This window comes from Elgaria multicarinata, chromosome 5, assembly GCF_023053635.1.
Source record: "Elgaria multicarinata webbii isolate HBS135686 ecotype San Diego chromosome 5, rElgMul1.1.pri, whole genome shotgun sequence".
Classification (NCBI taxonomy): domain Eukaryota; kingdom Metazoa; phylum Chordata; class Lepidosauria; order Squamata; family Anguidae; genus Elgaria; species Elgaria multicarinata.
The window spans coordinates 75,220,922-75,242,714 of NC_086175.1; the positions used below are offsets into that span (position 1 = coordinate 75,220,922).

The 21,793-nt window shown below is 39.7% G+C and overlaps 1 protein-coding gene across 1 annotated transcript in view; it reads left to right on the forward strand.

The window, feature by feature from the left end:
- URB1 (URB1 ribosome biogenesis homolog) overlaps positions 1–21,793 on the forward strand; it is a 69,522-nt gene that overhangs the window by 46,983 nt on the left and 746 nt on the right. Inside the window, exons 26-38 of the mRNA XM_063126689.1 lie at positions 441–634; positions 1,744–1,854; positions 3,984–4,047; positions 5,489–5,660; positions 7,256–7,358; positions 11,919–12,079; positions 12,745–12,856; positions 13,234–13,340; positions 14,212–14,355; positions 16,089–16,198; positions 18,146–18,337; positions 19,247–19,488; positions 20,945–21,532. Coding sequence (XP_062982759.1) covers positions 441–634; positions 1,744–1,854; positions 3,984–4,047; positions 5,489–5,660; positions 7,256–7,358; positions 11,919–12,079; positions 12,745–12,856; positions 13,234–13,340; positions 14,212–14,355; positions 16,089–16,198; positions 18,146–18,337; positions 19,247–19,488; positions 20,945–21,532 — 2,300 coding nt within the window. The remainder of the gene's footprint in view (positions 1–440; positions 635–1,743; positions 1,855–3,983; positions 4,048–5,488; positions 5,661–7,255; positions 7,359–11,918; positions 12,080–12,744; positions 12,857–13,233; positions 13,341–14,211; positions 14,356–16,088; positions 16,199–18,145; positions 18,338–19,246; positions 19,489–20,944; positions 21,533–21,793) is intronic.

A 21,793-nucleotide genomic window follows, 5' to 3' on the forward strand; every position in this document is an offset into this window, starting at 1 on the left:
GCAGCAAATGGTTAATGAGCATGTTTAAACCATGGTTATGTAGCCACCGTGGCGAAGAATGATTCACATGACATGGTAAGCCAAAATGTGTAGCTCAAAATGCTTAACCGCCATGGCTTAGTGTGTCTTCTGAACAAGGTCATTAAGTATTATTAATACTTAATAATTAAGTATTATTATAAAGCAGCCTTCCCCAACCTGGGGCTCTCCAGATATATTGAACTACAACTCCCATTGTCCCCAGCCAGCATATCCATTGGCCATGCTGGCTGGGGACAGTGGGAGTTGTAGTCCAACACACCTGGAGGGTGGCTGGTTGGGAAAGTACAGTTCAGCTAAATAGTGTCTCCACCAAACCAACGTCTGGATTATATCAGTCCTTCATATGCTTTGCAGGTTGCACGATTTTTGTCTTAACATCTTTTTAATCTGTCACCTAGGTACCGTTATAAAGATCAGGATTTCTTGAAAACTCTGAATGCAGCTATAAATTTGTTGTACCGGAAAGAAAACTCTCTTAGTCAGAGATTAGTCAAGCTATCAGTCCTTTATATGATGATCACGCAGCACTCTTTATTTTTGTCAACAATGCTGAAGTCGCAAGAAGACAATGACACGAATGTTCATGCCAGAGGTCTCTCTCTTTTGTTTCCATTGGTATCAATTGTCTTTCAGTTGTTGTTTTAATCCCTCCTGTTACCAGCCCACCTACGTGTTTTCAGAACTGCTGTGTCTGAAAGGCTATTATTTTAGCATTACATTGTTAAAATTTACCTTTTCCCCTCTGTTACCATTACATTTTTCCACCGGATGATTTTTTTCAGCTCAGATGTCATCCATGATTTGTATTTGTATTGCATTAATGAGAGATGAGCTTCGTAGGAAAAATACTGTTTGGCTATATATTTATGAATCAGTTTTGCCCTGTTTATATAGCCATTTCCGCATTGTAGTTAAACAAACCTGAAAATAACCCAATCATTTCGGATGATTGGAAGTCATACTGGGATGACAACAGTGCTCGTTAAAATTGTGAGAATCTCAGCTTTTTCTCTTCTTGTATGCAAGTGACCAGTCATGGCTGGAGCAGAAAGTTGCTTTTCTCCCAGATGCAGTAGTAGGCAGAGCTACATGGCATCATTTAAGGGTCCAGAAAAAGAAACTGCAGAGTTGCTTAATCAGCCCCAGAACCCTTAGTCAGCACATGTTCTGAGGCCTGTAGCTTCCCATGGTATAATGGCTTGGGAGGAGAGATGACAGGAAAGGTGGCCCAATTAATTTCTGGGGGAAAGGTTGAACAGGGGGAGCGTAATAAGAGGTTGCCCCACCCCTATTGAGTGCTCCTTTACCTTTCTATCAAGGTTCTCATCATACTGAAAGAACACATGTTTTGTGAATTGAAAATATCTGCTAATCTTTATTTAAAACAAATGAACTCTGTGAAAAGGGATTATTAGGAAATGTTAGTTATAAGATGCTTTGGATTTGTTGCCAACAGTCGCTATCTGCTGGGAAGTTCTCCTGCATAGCTCAGCTTAAGTTTAATGGGAGCTGTGCAAGAGAGCATAATAATGCTCTGTGGTGCTCTGTTGATCTCAATGGGGTTCCCACTGGAGAACTTTATATCCAGCGTCATTGTTACAAGCAACTGCTGGAACAACCGTAATATTTCCAAATTGCTTGGCAAAAGGACAACTAAGTCATTTGAAAGATAGAGAAAATGTCTTTTTCTTTTTGCTTCAGAAGCATTAGTGGACATCCTGTTGACTCTGGTAAAAGGCTGCCCTGCTGTTTGTGAGAGTAACCATTTTGCTGTGCTGCTTGGAGCCTATGGCGCAACGCTGAGTGTTTCAGGTGAGTGTGTTTGCTCTTGAAAAAGAGGCATGTTCCGTAAAGTGATTGGGGGGAAAAGTTCTTAACATGTAATGGGCTGGTCAGACTATTATTTGCGCCATGTGTGGTTCAGTCAGTTCGACTGCAGTTCCTGGAGGGTTCAAGAAAACAACCAGAAATTATTTATTTATTTATTTATTTATTTATTTATCATACTTATACCCCGCTCCTCAGCCAAAAAAGGCTCTCGGAGCGGCTTACACAGCAAAAAAGACAGTCCCTGCCCTCAGGCTTACAATCTAATAAAGACATGACACACAAGGAAAAGGAGTCAAGGAGGGAGGGAGGGAGGAGAGAGAGAGAGAGAGAGAGTCCAGCAGGAGCAGGCCCCAATGTTACTTCTGCCTGCTCCTGTCCCCTCGGTCCTTCTTCTTCCCCACAGGGCCAAGATGGCAGTTTGCCCTGTGGGGGGGGGGGGAAGAGTCCAACACTAAAATTACACTAAAAGGAGGATCCTTTCCTTTGTATGCGTACTTTGGGGTTTAAATGAAATTAACCCTTCGCACTCCTTTTTGTTCTCATTCTCAGAAATGGAATTCTCAGAAGTGAGAGTGAGCCAAAGTAAAAAAGAGAAAATGGGCAGAGTCTTACTAAAATGATATTTTAGTAAGACATAGCAGGATTCTGTATTGAGGGCCCCAAAGAGGGAGGGTGGATATGAGAGTTGTGGCTGGATTATGTAAAGTTGGTCCACATTCCATTTTCGGGTCTGAAAGCAAAAGCGACCAGGACAAAATTAACAAAAATGCCAGCATAACGTAGCTCTTATTTATTTATTGTATTTATGCTCCACCTTTCCTCCATTGTGGAACTCAAGGTGGCTACATGTGTTTCCCAAGTGGTCTCCCTTTCAAGCACTGACCACACCTAGACATGCTTAGCTTCAGCAATGTGGCTGCCTGATGTACCTTCGGACTGTGTCCTGGACCAGTAACTTACTGCCAGTAACTGAGCCATAGGAGAGGCATTTCAACCTTTCAGAATGGGGGAAAACCACATAAGCTGGGAAACCACTAAAGGACTGCAGGAACGGGGTGGGACCATCTGGGTAACTCCAGAGGGCCTGATTGGTTTCCCAGGCAGACCAGATTTGGCCCCAGGCCTGAGATTCTACACCCCTGATATAATGGTAAAGTAGAGCAGTAGTCCGGTGGGCACTGGATCGGGTGCAGTGTGTCTTGTGATGTTCATTGGTACAGAGACTTAAGTACATGGCTCTTTGTGCAGATTCAGAGCTGTACATAAGCCACTTGCTCTGTTGTTAGATGATGACTTGCAGCAGAATGTGTGAACAGCCTTCACCAAAAAGTATCCAAGCTTTTCACTGTCTAGCTCCTTCCTATCTCTCCTCTCTCATCTCACACTATTGCCCCGCTCGTGCTCTTCGCTCCTCTGATGCCATGTTTCTCGCCTGCCCAAGGGTCTCTACTTCCCTTGCTCGGCTTCGTCCATTTTCTTCTGCTGCCCCTTATGCCTGGAACGCTCTTCCAGAACATTTGAGAACTACAAGTTCAACCGCAGCTTTTAAAGCTCAGCTAAAAACTTTTCTTTTTCCTAAAGCTTTTAAAACTTGATTTTGTTCTGACTTTATACTGTTAGTTTTACCCTACCCAGTGCCTGTTTACCCTACCCTGTGTCTGTTTGCATTCTCTTCCCCTCCTTATTGTTTTATCATGGTTTTATTAGAATGTAAGCCTATGCGGCAGGGTCTTGCTATTTACTGTTTTACTCTGTACAGCACCATGTACATTGATGGTGCTATATAAATTATTATTATTATTATTATTATTAATAATAATAATAATAATAATAATAAGGTGAGGTCAGGTGATACAAAAGCACTGCTATGTTGTTGTTATTATTATTATATTTATTTATGTAGCACCATCAGTGTACATGGTGCTGTACAGAGTAAAACAATAAAATAGCAAAACCCTGCCGCATAGGCTTACATTCGACGATGTTAATCCTCACTTAATGTTGCAGTGATCACGTGATGCACATGCTTATTTGAACTAGTCCTGAGGGATAGAAATGTTGGTTTCTTCCAATAGCTGCCATATTTATTGCTTTCTTCCTTCCTTTCCTAGACCAGAAGATATTGCAGTTACTTAAATTGTATGAAAAGAATGGTCAAAGCCTTGTAAATTTCAGGTTAGTTGATTGCCATTTTCGTCAATGTGTCAAGTGGAGAATGGGTGTCCCATTTGCCAAACTGTGGATTATTGGCCTTAGGTAGTTGCACTCCACATCCAATAAGCTTTAAACACGGCATTTTGTGTAGAATAAAGTCTTCACTTAGAAGCAGACGTTCCTTAAGCAAGCTAGCAGTACCCAGTGAAGTGAAGGGCAGGAACTTGACCCCTCCCCGTTGCCTCTCATATATTCCTGCTGTGATCCAGTAGGAGGCGAAACCTGGACTTGCTCATTTAAGAACCCTAGAGTGCATTATCTTGAAGGCGCAGCAGTAGTTTACTCTTGGATTAGTGTAGCACGACAATACTTTAGTGTGATAATGTCTGTATATCATAGGAGTACATTACTGTTGCATGTGAGGCAGGTTGTGTCTAATCCCTCTTTTAATAATGGTTATGGCCACCAGCTGAAGGCCACTAGTGTAAGTTATTTGAGGTGCCAGCTCCCAACAGCTCTGAGCACTAATGTTGAGGAATGGGGCACACAAACACACACACACACACACACACCCCTCATCCCATGCAATTGTGCAAGGATAGATCCACTGCTATTGCTGCTTGTCTTGGTTGATGGGAAATGTTGGCTTGTTGTGTTCTCTCAACTACAAAAGCAAGCGGTGTTGATGGCTGGGTATTGGCTCGGGCATTTGTTTTCCTCCTGGAGCAGGCAAGTTCATGAACTGCTTCAGGCTCACGACACACAGAGCCAGTGGGAGGAAGTGCTTGATGTGAGTCATGTCATCTCTCCTGGTCACAGGACATCTAAGTATGTTATTTATATTGCTTGGGTATCTGGGTTGCCTTGCAGCCAGGGCAGACTGGAGTGGCAGCAGCTGGAAACAATTGCTGGGAATTATATCCCCATTTTTGGACACTTGCCCTAAACTGGGGAAGAAACCCTGTTTTCTCCAGGGCACACTGTGGGGGAATATGGCCAGGCTGTTATCTTGCCCTGCCTCCCCATCCTTCAAATAAGCAACTTCATCAATATAAATGGGTTCTAAGAAATATCTTTTTTTACAAAAAAAAATCTTTTGTCTGAACATCAAAGCAGCTAATAAAAACAACTGCGTGTTGTCATTGATTCTGTTGATATGCTACGCAGGAATCAAGGTTATGTGCAGAAGTCTTTCTTGGATGTATGAGATGGCTGAAAAGGAAGCACGTCAGACTGAACATAGCTTCGTAGTTTAGTTTAGTTTTGTTTCAAAGAGCTTTGGAAGGAAAACTAAGGTTGCCAAGGAAACACATCCTTGCTTTGGGTTCTCTGGTAATAAAGAAGTGAACAAAAAAGTCAACATTGTTCTACTATTTATAAGTGAAATTGGTTCCTGTAGTTGCTATCTTCTATTTAAGCATAATATTGGAAAACACATTACTTTCTCCTGATATGATTCCAGAATATTGCTTTGGGGTCCAGCTGCTGTGGAGCATCACAAGACATGCAAGAGTTTGGGGAAGTCGTTGTGGCAGCAGCCAAGCATGGAAGAAATTCTGTGTCTGCTAGACCGAGAAATGATGAGAAGGACTATTCTCCACTTCCCCCAGCATCAGCATCTTCTATCCCCTGAGGTACCGTGGCCTGATTGGAGATTCCTGTCCTTTTTAATATGTAGTAGAACACTTCTGGTTTTCCTCATTCAGTCGTATTCTTATCTGTCTTAGATATGGAGCAAGTGGTATATAAATATTGTAAATAAGTAGAATAATAATAAATAAGTGACGTCTTAAGTCTTCACATTGAGAATAATGACATCTGGTGGATTTATTCTGAGAACCTTTTTCCTGCTGTGTTTTTTTTTTAATGTTATGACTATACATTTTCCTCAATTGCAAAGTCTGTTTAAAATTGCAAAAATGCAACCCTCTGAATTCAGCAAGGTTTCAAACTTTGTACCAATAATATGATTTTATATTCCAGGGATTAACCCCCAAATCCCTGTGAAGAGTTATTGAGGAAATACTTTAAACATGTTCCTTGCACATGAAAAGGTTTACAGTGTTTTGCAGGGCTTATATCATAGATTCTGTGAGGAAAATCCTGTCCAAAACCCTGGAGAGCCAGTTCCAGTCACTGCCGACAATTCTGGGATACATGGGCCTGGTTCAGACGACACTTTGGGCTTTGTGGTTAGCTTAACCATGTTCTGCTGTGGTTAACGCTAACCACGTGCGGAATGCTTGCAGACAACATTTTTAACCCTTTTATGATTAAGTTTTCCTTAACCACACGCTAACCACAAAGTGGTTAGTGGAGCACCTGATTCCTCCAACTGATGCACCCTGTATCCCAGCAGCCCTAGCGCTAGTAGCCCTGGCAGCTATGGCCGTCATTTTAGAGTAGGCACCAATGAAATCAGCCATTACATGCATGCATCGCCCCGTTTAGTGAGCGGTTCCTTTGCTTTCTGCATTGCCATGCCTGCTATACCTCTACAGTCATCACAGGGGGAGGCAGAAACCTTCCGGGACATCTGTGCAGGCAGTGCCACCACAGTAATCAAAACCTGAGGGGTGCAATGGCACTTCAATGAGGTAGGAGAAATGGATGCTTCATATGGGGGAATTGCAAGTGGGGATTTAAAAAGCTCTACTGTAAGCATGCTCTGCTAAGAGCAAAAATCGCTCCAAAAAACTAATGCGAAACACGAAATGGCAGCCGCAGTGAGTGTATCAATCAGCAGTCCAGAGCAGCCATAGAGCCCGCTGGCTAGAGCGGCCCCGCCTAGTTAGGCAGCTCTGTACTGGAAGCTCTATGCCTTAAACCCTTAACCACAGACACGTATCAGACAACAGTTTTAGCCATGGTTAGTGCCTCTAACCATGTTGCACAACATGGTTAGTGAGCCTAGCCACATTGTGGTTAACAGGGAAGATGGTATGGGAAAACGTGTGTCAGACAATACCGTTAACCATGGTTAAGCATTCCATTAACCATTTTGTGGTTAAGCAGCATGGTTTAGCATGTTGTCTGAACGGGGCCATGGACTAATTGCCTGACTCAGTAGAATTCAGTTTCCTACTCAATGTTACTTACTTAGAGAAGACCCATTGAAATGAATGGGACTTAAGTTAGACTACTATTGGATACAACCTTATCACAGCACCTAAAATTCAACATCTGATTTGAAATTCAATCATGCATTATTTCCTCTTCTGTGTTTTAGGAAGAACGGATGCTCGTAAGCAAAGGCAAAAGTGAAGTGGCGCTTAAAGATCTGTATGATCCTTGTTTTCTCCTTCAGCTCTTCAGCGAACTGTTGAGACCAGGTATTTGAAATAGTTGTCTTGTTTTAGGGGAAGCATTCAGTGGGAACCTGTAGACATAGGGCAGTATCCAACTCTGCCATCCCGTTAGCACAAATGATGTTGTGCTAGTGGAAAGTAGATTCTGAATTAAGCACAAAAGAAGAATCCAACTTAAGTTATGTTTGCACAAGCGCAGTTGCACAAGTAGTTGTGCATTATGCTTCTGCAACCCGTTGCGCATAACTCTTGTGCAACCCATTGTGCTAACCTGCTGCCCTTTCTGCACATGCAGTGATTTGTGGAACTCCTTGTACAACCAGTTGGGCAAGAATAATGTGCAACCCTTTATGGAATGGAAAATTTCAAGGTAGTTCCGCTAGCACTGAGTTTGTGGAATGAATGATTCAGTTGGATACTTCCCATAGATCCCCGTGTCAGTATGTGTTTGGATTCCAGGCTGATGAAGCCTTGTTCAAGACACCTCCTTCAAATATCTGGTGCAGGTAATTGCATTAAACCTGCACCAGAGTTTTGAACGATCTTAGCAGCTTGTTCCAGAAAACTGCATAAATCAAACAACCCGCTTCCTACTTAGCGAGGCTCTGATTTTGTAGAAGTATTTGGAATTTTCCTTAAATGTGTGATTCTAACCTGTTTCCCAGGATGAAAGTTATTTTTGCTGCTCTGGAGAAGGAGAATAATTTTTATCCTCTGATGAGTAAACCACCTTTTTCTGGCCTGCTTCACTGGTTGGTCTGTTCCCCCAAATGTTTGGCTTGGTTTTTAAGTGATCTTGCACTTACCTTTGGCTTCCCCACCTCTCTCACTGCTATTGGTCTACAGCCTGTTTGAATGTAATGGAGTCTAGCAGCAAATCATGGGTTAATTAACCATGGGTAAATTGCTGGGATGTGCATGTCCTGTTTCCATTAACAGCCCTTGAATGCCACATTCGAGGGCTGTTTCCGTGATGTCAAAACAGGAGCACGTGGGTTTGTTAGTGGGTTAAACAACCCAAGTTAACCCAAGGACAAACTATGGGTTGTTTAACCCATGAATAACCCAAAGTGCCCCTGTTCAGATGTTGAATTCAAGGGTTGTTAATGGAAACAGGAAGTAGCTTACTATGATTTGCTGCCGTACACCAACCTTATGTCTCAAAAGGGCTTAGGTGATACCAAGGCTGGTTGTCACAGTGCTTTAAGGCCAGATGATACAGCAGTGGAACCCTCCAAGCACCACAATGCTTTGATTGCTGCGTGTGTTGCCTCTCCTGGCTTTACAGGGTTAGAATTTATATTCGACTTGGACACACAACTGCAGTAGCATTGAACTGGTCTTTTGGCCTTGGAAGGGACGGGCAGTCAGCGAAGGTCTTCCCAGCTTAGGGGAAACTATTGCGGAAAGAGGAGCTGTGTGCTCTTCTGCTGTAGAAAAATTAGTACAGTTTGCCATTCAGCTAGTCTCCTTGGTGGTAGTTACAATTTGCCAGGTACTTGGGGCAAGTGGCACCTCTGCTCAAATCCATATTTTGAGCCTATCTGCATTGTTGCTGTTCTCTCTTAAGATGAAGCACTGCTGCCTCTCTTAAGAAGAATTGACCTGGCAGTTTTAGATCTTCTTACAATATCCTTAGATTTATCAGGTTGCCAGGGTGGTCACATTTGTATTTGCATCTGTAAAAAGGAGTAAGTTCTACCTGTTTTCTTCTTGTAAAGAATCTGATTTCTCTGGCCAGTGTCATACCACTGAACAACTAATTACAGTAGAAGACACAGCCTGTACTTCAAAACAGTTTTTTAAAAAATTGTGCTCGTGGAAGATTAGGTAGAGGTGTTCATAATTGGATGCAAAGTCGTAATGTACATCTGCTGAACTACGTAAAGTATATTATATCTGCGTGTACCTATTTATAAAGTACTTTAGACTCAGTGGCCTTTATGGCACTAGTAAATTTCCTAACTACACCCTCATAGCGTTCTCTGGGTAAACATTGTGGAATCTGGTTTGTATTTGTCTGGTAGCAATGGCAACTTCTAAATGTAATTGTAAATGTAATATAATCGCTTTGGAAAGGAAAAATAATTAGTTTTAATGAATGCAGATCAGATAGAACACTGACCAGAAAAGTTTCCCTTCTGGATTCTCAACAGTAATTCACAAATAAATGCATCATGGAGCTGAATGAAACAACCTCGTCAATTTAAAAAATAAATAAATTGAAAATCACCCATTAAGGCAGACTTTCCCAATCTGGTGCACCCTACAGCCTGGGTTGGACTACAACTCTCATCATCTAATATGGCTGGGAATGGTGGGAGTTGTAGTCCAATCCATCTGTAGGGCACCAGGTATGGGAAGACTGCAGTAAGGGTATTAGCTGATTCTGAGCAGGAAATACAAAGGTAGCAGAAGGTTTCTGAGGTGGGTGAAGAATTTCATCCGAGGCTTCACTCTCCCTAGAAACAAGGCCGCATCATGTGACAGGCTTTTGTGCTCCTACATTGTGGGACCCCCATGCACTTGTCAGTAGCTGCGGCTAGATCGCATTCATTGGTGCATTTCCTCCTTTTCTTTTCCCCAGCCTAAATTTCTCACAAGTAGGGGGGAAAGGGGCACTTTTTTGTTTCGTACTGAGGCGATGGTTTGTTTGTTTGTTTCTCTGCTGTCTCCTGTCCTGGTACTCTTGTAATCCAACCTTACCTTTTGCAGGAGTTTGGGGTAGTTAGATTTGTTTGATGTTGGTGAAGTGGGGTGGGATTACTTTATGAGGAATACTGGTTTTCTCTGGATGGGCTGTGTGGAAGTTGGGGTAGGGGGTACAGGGGGGAGAGGGAGTGGCTGGGAAGGTATCCATGGATGTGGCACATAAGCTATGTTTTGAGAAAGAGGCTCAGCAAGCAGGATCGTCAAATCAGATATATATATTTTAAAAATGAGAGATTGTGTAGTATTGGAAAGTAGCAAGAATAAGTGGATTGATAAATCAGGTGAAACAGAGGTTGGTTTTAGCCCCCTAGCTCCCCCTTGCAGAGGGAGGGCACCACTTTTCATTTGGAAAGCCTGTCTCCCAACCGCCCTCAATGCAAGACGTGTTCTGGAAAGCACAGCTTGTTTTGACATTCTGTTTTCATTGATGATTTACTACCTCTCCTGCCCACCTACTCTATTTTCTTTTCCTTTCCTGTTCTCTTGAGGGGTAGGTAGTTTCATTCTCTTTTAGCTTGCTTGCTTTGTGTTACCAAAAAAAACCCAAAACAGCTTTGGTCAGTAGCAGCAGGATGTCCTGTGGGAGTGAAAACATTACTTCTCTCTAGCTTAGGGCACAAGAGCATTCATTGAAATATTGTTCCTCCCACTTTCAGAAAAAACAGGTATTGACCAAATTATTTTTCCTGCATTTTTGCCTTTCTGCCTAACCCCATCCCCAAGCTGCAGATCCTGCTTGGGTTCCCCTTGCTCTTTGTGGCTGCTTTCCCATACTTGACAGTTTGTGAAAGCTTACTCCCACTACTGCATGCCACAATTCTTCCTTTTGTCCTCCATGGTTTCATTTAACTACACTACAACTACCATCAGTAAGAACGTGCTCTCTGGAACAATCCTGAGCATGCTGGGCTTTTTCAGCAGGTGACCCAAAGGGCCTTTGTTATATATTTGTTTCCTGCATGTGTTACAACAGCACCCTGTGAGCAAATGTTCCATAATTCTTTCTCCCCTGGTGTAAAAACTCCAAATTGCACACAAAAAAGGGGGAAATACCCTTTTTTAGAACTGATTATTATCTCAGCAGTCATTTTCCCTGTGATCTTTCCAAGGTTCTGTAAACTCACTGTACAACCAACATAAATTAAAGATATTATTCTACATTTCATTTTGCAAGGTCAGATCCTGTTGTAAATGTTTTCTTCCATGACCTATATTCAGATTTCCAGATTAATCTTCAGACAGTACATTTAGGCCTTGCCCATAAAATAAAGACCAAGATTCCTTTTTTGTTGACAGAATTGTCCCTCTTAGGAAGGATAGTAATTGGGGAGGGGGGGGATTAATTTGAAACCGCTCGGCCTTCTGGCTCCATACCCATAATAGCTAGCTGGGATTAGAATCGTTGTTCCACAAATATACATGCATTGGTGGAACAGAAATACTTTTTTTTTTTACTTAAACTATATTAATCACCACATGGTTTGTACAAAAGTGTGGTTAAAAGTAATGAATTTGTTCTTACAGAACATAAAATATGCACCTTGGTTTAGAGTGAGGGAGAGGGAGAAAGGTGTATAAAGGGATGTGGTGTGGGTGGTTTCAATGTACAAGACACGTTAGAAACTAGAATATAAAAGGGCTCCTGTCCTTTTATTTGAAAGAGGACAATCGTTTAAGCAGAGGCAGTTTAGTGGGATTCTGGTTTTTTAGAGAATAATAAAATGAGGACAATCTTCTAATTAGGCATCCATTGATTTTGCAGGAAATTGCTATCATTTTAATGTGTGTGTTATTCTTCCTGAGAAAAAACATCTTCTGAGAGAGTTTCCTTTTACAAACTTTTTTAAAAATGATTTCTCCCTTTCTCTGTAGAATGTGTGGTAGCATGCCATAAGTTTGTTGAAGTCAATGCTTTGGGCCTGGTGGTCGCTGCCCTTAGCAGCTATGATCGTAACATGCGAGCAGTGGCCTACCATGTTCTGAGCGCTTTTCGCTCTCACCTGGAAGGGGCTCGATTTCGAGAACAGAAGCAGGTAAGAACGAGTTAATGCTGCTAAGCATGGAAATGTAAGAAGTGCCCTGCTGGATCAGACCAAACGCCTGTCTCATCCAGGATCCTGTATTCCAGAGCTTAAGGGACCAGTGACCCATTAGATTAAGCAGAATTCCCATCTGCCCCAGGCAGCCTGGGCAAACATGAGATGTGAAGGGAGCAGTTCCTTAGTGCTGCTGTGGTTTGAATACTTGCCCAGACAAGGCTAAAATTGTCCAGGAAGCCTCTGTCAGGATATTGTCTTGTTTATTTTCTTCCTTCAAAGATGGGAATGTGCTTCTAATTTTCAGGGTATTGTGTAATTTCCTCCCCCATCAAAAAATAATAGCTATATATATAGGACTCAGTACAAGTGAATCAAAATATGGAGTTTGTTATTTCTCATATGACCTTTTCTGTAACGTTTATATTAATTTCTTTCAGGATGCCACTACACCCATATTGTAATATTACTATATGCTTTTATTTCAAATGAGTTTGAGTTATAACTTCTAGAATGCGATTTAGCATCTATTTTTCTGCAATCATTGTGACGAAAATCTAGTTGTCACATAAAGATTAACTTCGTTGGTGCAATTGAGCAGTTCCTGATGGAATCATAGAACTTGTTTCCCATTTTTTCTCTCTTTTTCTTTTGTGCTACAGTTGCTTTACCTTATGGATGTTGTGCAAAATGGAATCAGAAAACCAAATTTCAGATTGACTTTCCCTTTGACGCTCTATATATCTAGAGTAGCCCAGCAAATGCTGAAGCCAGGTAATATAGAACAAACCACACTTTCTCTCTGATCTCTTCTTATGATAACAACTGATCTTCGTGATAATGTTTTGGTTGATTTTTGTTTTGGAATGAACAAGGATGGCTTTGTGAAAGGGAGCATGATCGCACAGAAGTAGTATTATTTTAATGAAATCTAGATCTCATCAAGAAAGTGAAAATGACAGTTGATTCCTGGAATTTTATTATATGTGTTTCAGATTTGCCATGCTGTAAAATAGGGTGGTTTTTTTTTTAAAAAAATAACAATATAAAATAATTCCATTTCTTCAGTGAGCTTAATTATTGACATGATGAAAATGCAAGCTTAATTTTTCCCGATGTTACAATAACTATTCTGTGTTTTTTCCCCACAGAAGAACATATGTACACAAAGCTGAACAGGTTCCTTTTATCGCACCAATATTTGGATTTAAAGAAAGTGCCAGGATTTTTTCACCTTTTCTACAGTTTTGATTCCGAGGTAATGGGAAATCTTTGTTGCATGCACTGCCAATCCTAAGTAGCACAACTATGATGCCTGCCGTTTACCTCAGACGGAATATAATGTAGAACCTGATACCTATATGAGCAACTCAACTTTTTTATTAAAAAAAAATAAATCAGTGAAAGCCCTAAGTTGGTTGTCTTTATGGTTGAATGCAGGACCCAGGAACTTCATTCCTAAACTCTGAGCATTGCAAAAGATTACAGGCGCATAATTCAGACATGGAGAACTTGTATCCAATATGGCTGCCATCTCTTCCCATTGTGCCCTCATGTTCAGACATTACCCATAAGCTAATTTTTTCCTCCTGCCACTACACTGTTGATTTTGAAACATTCTACATAATCTCGTATATTGAATCCAGGAAAATCATGTTCATTTAAAATAAGAAACATGCATGATAGTGATTTACATCAAAATGCATCCATATTTGCACTTTCTGGTACAGAATGTGAACAATCCTATCACCCTACATTGAGTGCAGTTTGACTAGAAGTCTATGGAATTGTTGTGAGTGGGTTGCTGAGGTAAGTTGCTACAGGTGGATCTTCTTTCTGGTTCAGAGAACAGAATATGGTTAGATACTCATAGTAAAAAGGTTGAACATCGCTCCTGTAATTATGAGTCACAGGGTACTAGCATAATTGGAATGTAGGTTTTTCTGCCTTGATTTGCAATATGTTTTCTCTATCGCTCTCCCTCCACCCCTTCTGAAATGGATCTGTTAATTGGAGACATTTTGTCCCTATACATATGGGGAAGAAATACAATGGAAGGAAGCAATGATATACTGCATTTTCACTTTTGTTTCCTTACTAGTAATTTGTGCTGCTTCTTTGTTTTCCAGCACAAAATGGAACGTGAATGGGCTCTAGAAATTATTGGGGAAGGACTCCGAGATAAGCACTGCTATGAGCTGTATGATTATCAGAGAATTTTCCATGTCATTCTGTCTTTCTTCCATAGTCCTCTGTGTGATGAAGCCACGCAGGTAAAATATAACTGAAACACATCCAGCTACACCAAAAGCAAAAGCTTTACACTCAGCGGAAAAGGGATATTTGGAGACTTCCTTGTCTTGAAAACTATTTTCATTCAGTAATGTATTAAGTCTCTAATGTGCCAACTATTGTAAATTCTGTGGCCTGCGTGCAAATTTGTATAATGTACACTGGTATTTACAATGCCCCATCATTAACTGTAAAGCCTAATGGCATTATAAATTGGACAAGATTCATGGTAATATTCAGATGTTACAATCCCTGGAATAAGCTCCCTTATGTCTGAGTAAACATGAGTAGGATTACTCTATATCTTAGGAGGATGTTAGATTTTTAACTTAGTGGCTATGAACTAATGGAAAACTCAGGTCTCTTGCAATAGTTGAAAATAAAAGTTTGTCTCCTAATATTAATAAGGGCTTTATTTAAAAACACAAACACACACAAAGTTATTACATTGTTGCAAAAACTAGATCCAAAGATACTGGGGTACTTTTACATAAACAATTTGAAGCAAGATATAGGTCTTCTGTTATTTCATCAGATTTATTATTTCAAAATCCAACACAGATTTAGTTCTAATTCAATAACAACAGCATAAATAATGGTAGCACACCATCTAAAGTCTCTATATCTGTGGAAAATTGCAGTACAAAATCTGAAACATTCTGATCATATCAAAAGCCCTTATTATATAGTTTTTAAAATGGATGTATAAAAATGTTTGTTTATAATAAATTAGACTCTTCCTTTCTTTCTAGAATGAATAACTCAGCTCTAATTATGATGTCAAGCTGATATTGTCATTATAAATATGACCTTTTTTTTACTATATGTATCATGGAAGGCCTTCCTATCTAGCAGAAGCTACAATGAATGGAAGAGGTGAAAGTGCTTCTCACGAATTTCCTTTTCCCTCTGCAGCCTGCTCTGTCCCCCAATCTGCTCTAGAGGATGTGGGGATCCTTTGGAACAGAGTGGAACATGGTTGAGGTGCTGCAGAAGAGAGAAGTAATTGGGGGGGGATGCTTCCCTTCCCCTTCTTCTTATTGAGCAACGGGACTTCTGTGAGCAGAGATACACAGTTGGAGACAATCCTCCAGCCTCTGCAGGAGAAATCCTGATCCAGCCTCCAAGTGCATGCCCAGTTGTACCTAGCTGTGCCTAGTCCGGCGTGCAAAGACACACACATACACGCCTCTTTGCCTTCCACCTGGGCGTTCAGCAACTAGGATCCTTACATATAAGTGGTTCAGGTGGTCTACCCAGAAGGCCACTGTTCAGGCTATCTTCTGGTCTTTGCCTCCTCCCTCACCTGGTGCTCTGCCTGATAAATTAAAAACCCCAGACACCAGAGCAGTATCCCCATTCCCTCTATGGGCTGTAATAAACAGATATTGTCTGTTTTTGGTTGTATTTTATGCTTTTTATGGTTTTAAATTTTGTATATTTGTTTTTAATGTTCACTGTTTTTAACTTTTGTAAACCGACTATGGGACGGTATATAAATGTTAATAATAATAATAAAGTTAGGAACATGTGCCAACTTGTGTTTCTCAGAGCTTGCACGTAAGTTTATATTGTACCCACACTTATCAGATCATGAGATGACTGATTCCAGAGAGGTAGCCATGGTACAGCAAAAATGTCTGTCTGTTTTTTTTTAATGGTGCCACAAAACTGTTCTATTGTGTCTTATGTAATGGTATGTTTTGTCTTTCAGGATCAAATTCTGGATATACTTCAAAAGGCTGCATCCATCACCAAAGCTGCCTATGAGCTAATAAGAGATCACAGCCTGTTAACTTGGGTATTATCTATTCTAGAAAAGAGGTATATAATAGACTGCTCATAGTTTAGTGCTAAATACATTGTTCTTTCTTGCAATCTAAAGCAAGCATAACTGTGAAACAGCAAGAGGGTTCTCATAGAGGTCATACTAAGCAATTGAAACAGTCTATGCCCTTTAAATGCTTCTATTATTATGTAGAGATTTTTAGATTCTCCGTAAGATTAGGGCATCAATCTTTCAAATTAGATTTCAAAATTTTTATCAAATCCTTGATCCTGTTGAAACTTCAGGCAGTACAGATTATTCTTAACTCAATAATGTCATATAGTGTCCTAAATGTAATAAATCTGCACAGATTCAAGTCCATTAAGGGTCAAGGGCATTCTTCTATTTCTTTTGTTCAACACTTCTTTGAAGAAATTTTCTTGTTTAGTTCAAGGGGTTGTGGCATTTGATACGTTTGTGAAATGGAACGTAACTCAATGATTATCAAGAGAACTAACTTTAGTGATGTTTTATTAAAAGTCTAAGTAAGTTCTGCGAACAAATAAAAGTCAACGTTTTTCTCCCTCCTGTTGCTCTTTAACAAACATATGTTTTTTTAAGGGACAATTGCTTCCTTTTATAAATGTCAACTGAACATAAGTTGACTGTGAACTGATGAATAGATTCTGATGAATGAGTGCTATTCTGTGGAACTGACCCCGCAAGTATGAGTCAAAGCTATCTAGAACAGTGACTCCAACTCCCAACTCATGGGGGCAATCCAGTCAGGGTGACCAAGGCCAATTTGCCCCCAAACTGGGCCTGGATCCAGATAGTCAGTTTCATTCAAGAATGCCTGCATATGAGATGATATCACTCTCTCAAACACTGTACACAGGAACAGGGTATTGTGACTGGATGATAGTTAGCAGAGATCTCTGGATCTAGGGAGTTTTTTTTCAGTAGTGATCACACCACTGCCTCCTTCAAGGCAGTAGGGACCACACCATCATGCAGTGATGCATTTACAACTCCCCTGATCCATTCTGTCAGCTCAAATAACCCATAAAGGACAGGGGTCAAGAGAGCATGTGGTGGGTCATACAGATGCAAATGTCTTGTCCACATCCTCAGGCTGTAGTGTTTGTTAGAAAGGGGTGGAAAATAAACTTAAGCAACTATGGTAACTGCTATTGACTTGTGCAGCGTTGCCACTGATACGTTATGCGTTTAATGAACTTCAACAATCTTTAACCTAAACCATAAGAACTCATATTAAGCTAGGGTAGATAAAATGAAATACGGCCCAACTATTGCCTTACATTTTCTGATTCTTTAAAGCAGTTTTTGTTTCAAAACCACTTTGTCAGTTCCTCTAAAAAAAAAACACCCAGATTTTTATTAGGGCATTCACATTTCCCATGTCTGCAGCATGGAAAATGGAATTCCTAAATGCATGTTTACAACCTTATACCTAAGCAAAATCCCCTCCTGTTCTAGATCATCTGGTCTAGAGCATCTCCTGGTCTAGAGCATCTCCCAAGCCTCAAGAGCAAATTTGGAAGGGGAGGGGCTACAAAGAAGAGGGGGAATCACTCACTTCCCTGTTTTAATGATGGAAGCTGTGCCTTTGGTGGGAGGAATTAATTGGCTACAACCCCAGGCCTTCTGTGCTGTAGGTTGCCTGAATATAGGGGTTTACATTGCAGATTCAAGGTGATAAATGTTCATAAGAGATTATTTGTGGATGATGAGTTTCTCCCTTTCATTCCAATTTCTCACTTGGTAGATACAGGTGAAAGACAATTTTAAGGATAATGTTTTGTGTACCCAAGCTTGTGAGATTGGGAGTTGGTGGATAGATAAGAGAAATAGGTGTTCTGTTGTAACTTATTTCACTATAAAATAAATCAAGATGGGGTACGAGGTATGCTTAGTTCAAAGAAGTCTTGATCAAAAGAATGTTTAAGAGCCTTGCCTATCTTTTTATTTATACTTTCTAGGTTTTTAGAAAACAAGATGCTAAACCGTGTAATCTCCTTAGTCCATACTCTGTGGATAACCAATTTAGGAGATAAGCAAAAGTCACTTGGAACATCTTGCAAGAAGGATCTACAAGAGAATCAGAAATTCCTTCCTCTCCAGCTTATCAGTGAATTTCTCCATCTTTTGATAATGCTTCTTAAACACATTCAGTAAGTATTTCTTTGTTTTCAAGAGCATCATGTGCTTGTATTGCTATTTAGCATTCATTAAATATTTTTATGCTACCATGAGCTCTTGTCATTCTTGAAAGCTAACCCTTTGGAACAATCATTTTTTTAAAAAATTAGCTTATCTAGTGTTCTGAAATGTATTGGCTGGCTCAAAATAACTTACTGAGGACCAAGACGCCTACTGGTAATTTCTGCTCAGTGGAAGCCTGCCTTTAATATCCTACCTTTCTAAAATGTCAGGGTGGCCTACAAATGTTAACACATTTTTTTCTGAGCAATGAGCACGGAGAAGCACTTTCACTGCCAAACTTTCCCTTCATCATAACCCTGCCTAATTTGTATTGTGATTGTTATTCGAGTTTACTGCTTATTCATGAGACTTAAATCATCAATAAAACAAATGTATATTTTAATGTTTGTTTTCCACGCTCCGTAAGGTGATCAGCCTCATATATATATATATATATATATATATATATATATGTACATACATACATACACACACATACATACAACACTTGGATAGCCTTTGCTGAAAAAATGTCCAGCATGGCAGAAGGAAACAGTAGATTCAGAAGCCGTGAAACTGGGTTAGCTATTTGTGCTTAACTAGTATATGAACTATTCTCTTAGGAAATGTAACTCCTACAGAGCCTGCAATTAGATAGCAAGTGATAGTTCTGATCAGTAGATTTCATATTTCATTAGTCTTTTTGCTGCAAATCATGTTCCTCTTGTTTTGTCTTGAACAGGAATGAAATTAATCACTACTTTCCTAACAAAATTTATTTAAAAAACAAACAATGAATTTAGCCATTATTAAGATTGAGTACTGATAAAGTATAGAAATATTTTGTTCTAATTTTCCCACCATTCCCTGCCAAATAGAGCCAACTTGGATCCTGCTAAGCTGATTCAGTTTTTCAGCACATTAAGTTCTGCATTAGAATATCGTGTTGTGGTTATTGAGGCCTTCAGAGAAATGAACCGATTCACTGTGAATGAGCATGTCCTTTCGAACAAAGATGTTCTGCTGCTTTTGCACATTTGGAGCAGAATTGAAAAAGATGAGGAACTACAAGACAATCTGCAAACAGTTGCACAGCAATACAAAATTAAAGAATTGCTTAGTAAGTTCTTAACATATCACTGGTTTAAAATATGTTTGTTGCTTTCTTTTAAATTCTAATTTATTAAGGAGACTTTCTAGGAGCCAGATTTTTTAAAGAATCAGTGTAGAAAATGGAAACATATTAAAAATTGTAGTTTGTTATAGCTGTACTTCATTAATAAAATTGGGCATTATCCAGCCAACAGGAACTGAAGTCTCATTGATTTCAGAGGGAGAGTTGATGTGCTTAAGACTTTCCTGTTGAAAGCCTTAATTAAGAAATATATATATATATATATATATATATATATATATATATATATTCTCTAGGTTTTTAGAAAACAAGATGCTAAACCATGTAATCTCCTTAGTCCATACTCTGTGGGTAACCAGTTTAGGAGGCAAGCAAAAGTCAGTTGGAACATCTTGCAAGAAGGAGCTACAAAAGAATCAGAAATTAAATGAGTCATTGATGTATTGACATTGCCAGCATTTCTCATGGGTGCTACTTTTGCAAGATCCAACATGTTCAGTTCCCTTGTTGTTTGAATGTTCAGACTTCACAGATGTTGAAATTATTCAAAGATCAAAACTGGCACCAATTTTAATAGAACTCTCCCAAAGCCATATTCCATTCAACCTCTGGAAGCACCATAAAATATTAAACCATATCAGCATATGTGCGGAAAGTATCTTCTCAATTTGTGATCGGAACTTGGAATGTTCTATGTTCAACCTCCATTTGCTCTCTGACTGCAGTTTCAGACTTTAAAGAAGTCCCTCTCCCCCTATCTTTTTGTCTAGTGATAAACACCACTGAACTTTATTGGCACATGCTATTTCTATAGAACAAAGCTAGTGGGAGTGGTGGCTCAGGGCACTACTTAACTTCAATTGCCACGATCAGCTTAGGAACTAGAGTCCCTAACTAATCACTTTCTCCTGCCTGAACCTTCGCAGGGGAGAGATGATTGATGAAGTACTGTGGAGGAGGTAACACTGGTTTAGAGTTTGTGTGGATCCAGCATATAAAACAGCATTAGGTCAGCTAAATCAGTGAAAGCCTGCTTATTTGTTTTTTTGCTTTTTAAAGAAATGCTTGAGTAACATTGGATAAATTGTTTGTTACTGTTGATTCAAAAGGCAGGGTGTATGGGTTGAGTAAATATTTTTGACTGCATCTGAAGTAAAATCTGCAGAGGCCCAATGAGCTCAAGACAGATGTTAGTTGATGTATGGGCTTTTAGTGACTGAATTGAGGTATTTATCTTGTTCAGATGCAATAGAATGTTGAACCTGTTTTCTGTGTTATAAACTTAATCCAGCAGTATCAGTGTATTCTTCTCCATAGTCTTCTCAGCTTTCAAATGATTAGTTTAGATGATTAGGTTCATTTCTGTTCTCACAAAACCAATACTTTTCTTTGTTTCATCATTTAAATTATGTAATTTCTTGTTTGCTTTCTTCTAACCCAGAAAATATTAAAGAAAAAAACAAACCGCAAGTACATTTTCGAACGTCGTCCCGACTTGTTCAGAAAAAGAATGAAATTGACAAGGCAGAAATGACCTCTGAATGGAAAGAGTTTTATTTAGAGGAATGTAGATCTGTTCTGAGATCTGTACTTGTCCACTGGGAACCTTTGTTTCTGAATGTGCCAGCAAAGTATCTAGAAGAACAGAATGGATACGGCAATCCAGGTCTTACATGTGAGAATGCTTATTTAGTAATCAGATGGCTCGTGAAGTCCCTCATTGACGGCAGTGACAACATACCAAATGCACTTTTGACTTTCAGATGGTTTAAAAAGAGTGTTTTGGGAAACAGCACAGTGGTAGAGAAGGTTCTTAAAGATGCAACACTAAAGAGTGGTATATTTAAGCTTTACAGCAGCATCTGTAATGCAAGTGAAGAGAAGACAGTGGAATTGAATGATCTCTCTCTGCTTAATGAAATCATGCTTCACCTACTGGATTTGCAAGAACTGACCAAAAGTGTTTTGCATGGGACTGTGAAAACGCTCTGCCTATCTGCAATGGCAGAAGAAGACACAACGAAGAAAGGTAACTTCTTTTATTTTTCAAGCAATGAAACGGGAAACCGTACATATACTTTTATGGAGTAGAAAGAAAAAACTTATTAAATTTTCCCCTTTACTGTAATGCAGCATTAATTCCCTGAAGCTATTAGTTCAGTAGTAGTGTAGAATGTGGTATTCTAGTGACATTAAGAATTAAGAAATTAAAAACCCTTCTGAATATGCTTAGGGATAATCTGGTGTTTAACAACAGCAGCAGCAACAGTTTTAGCTCCTGTTATAACAA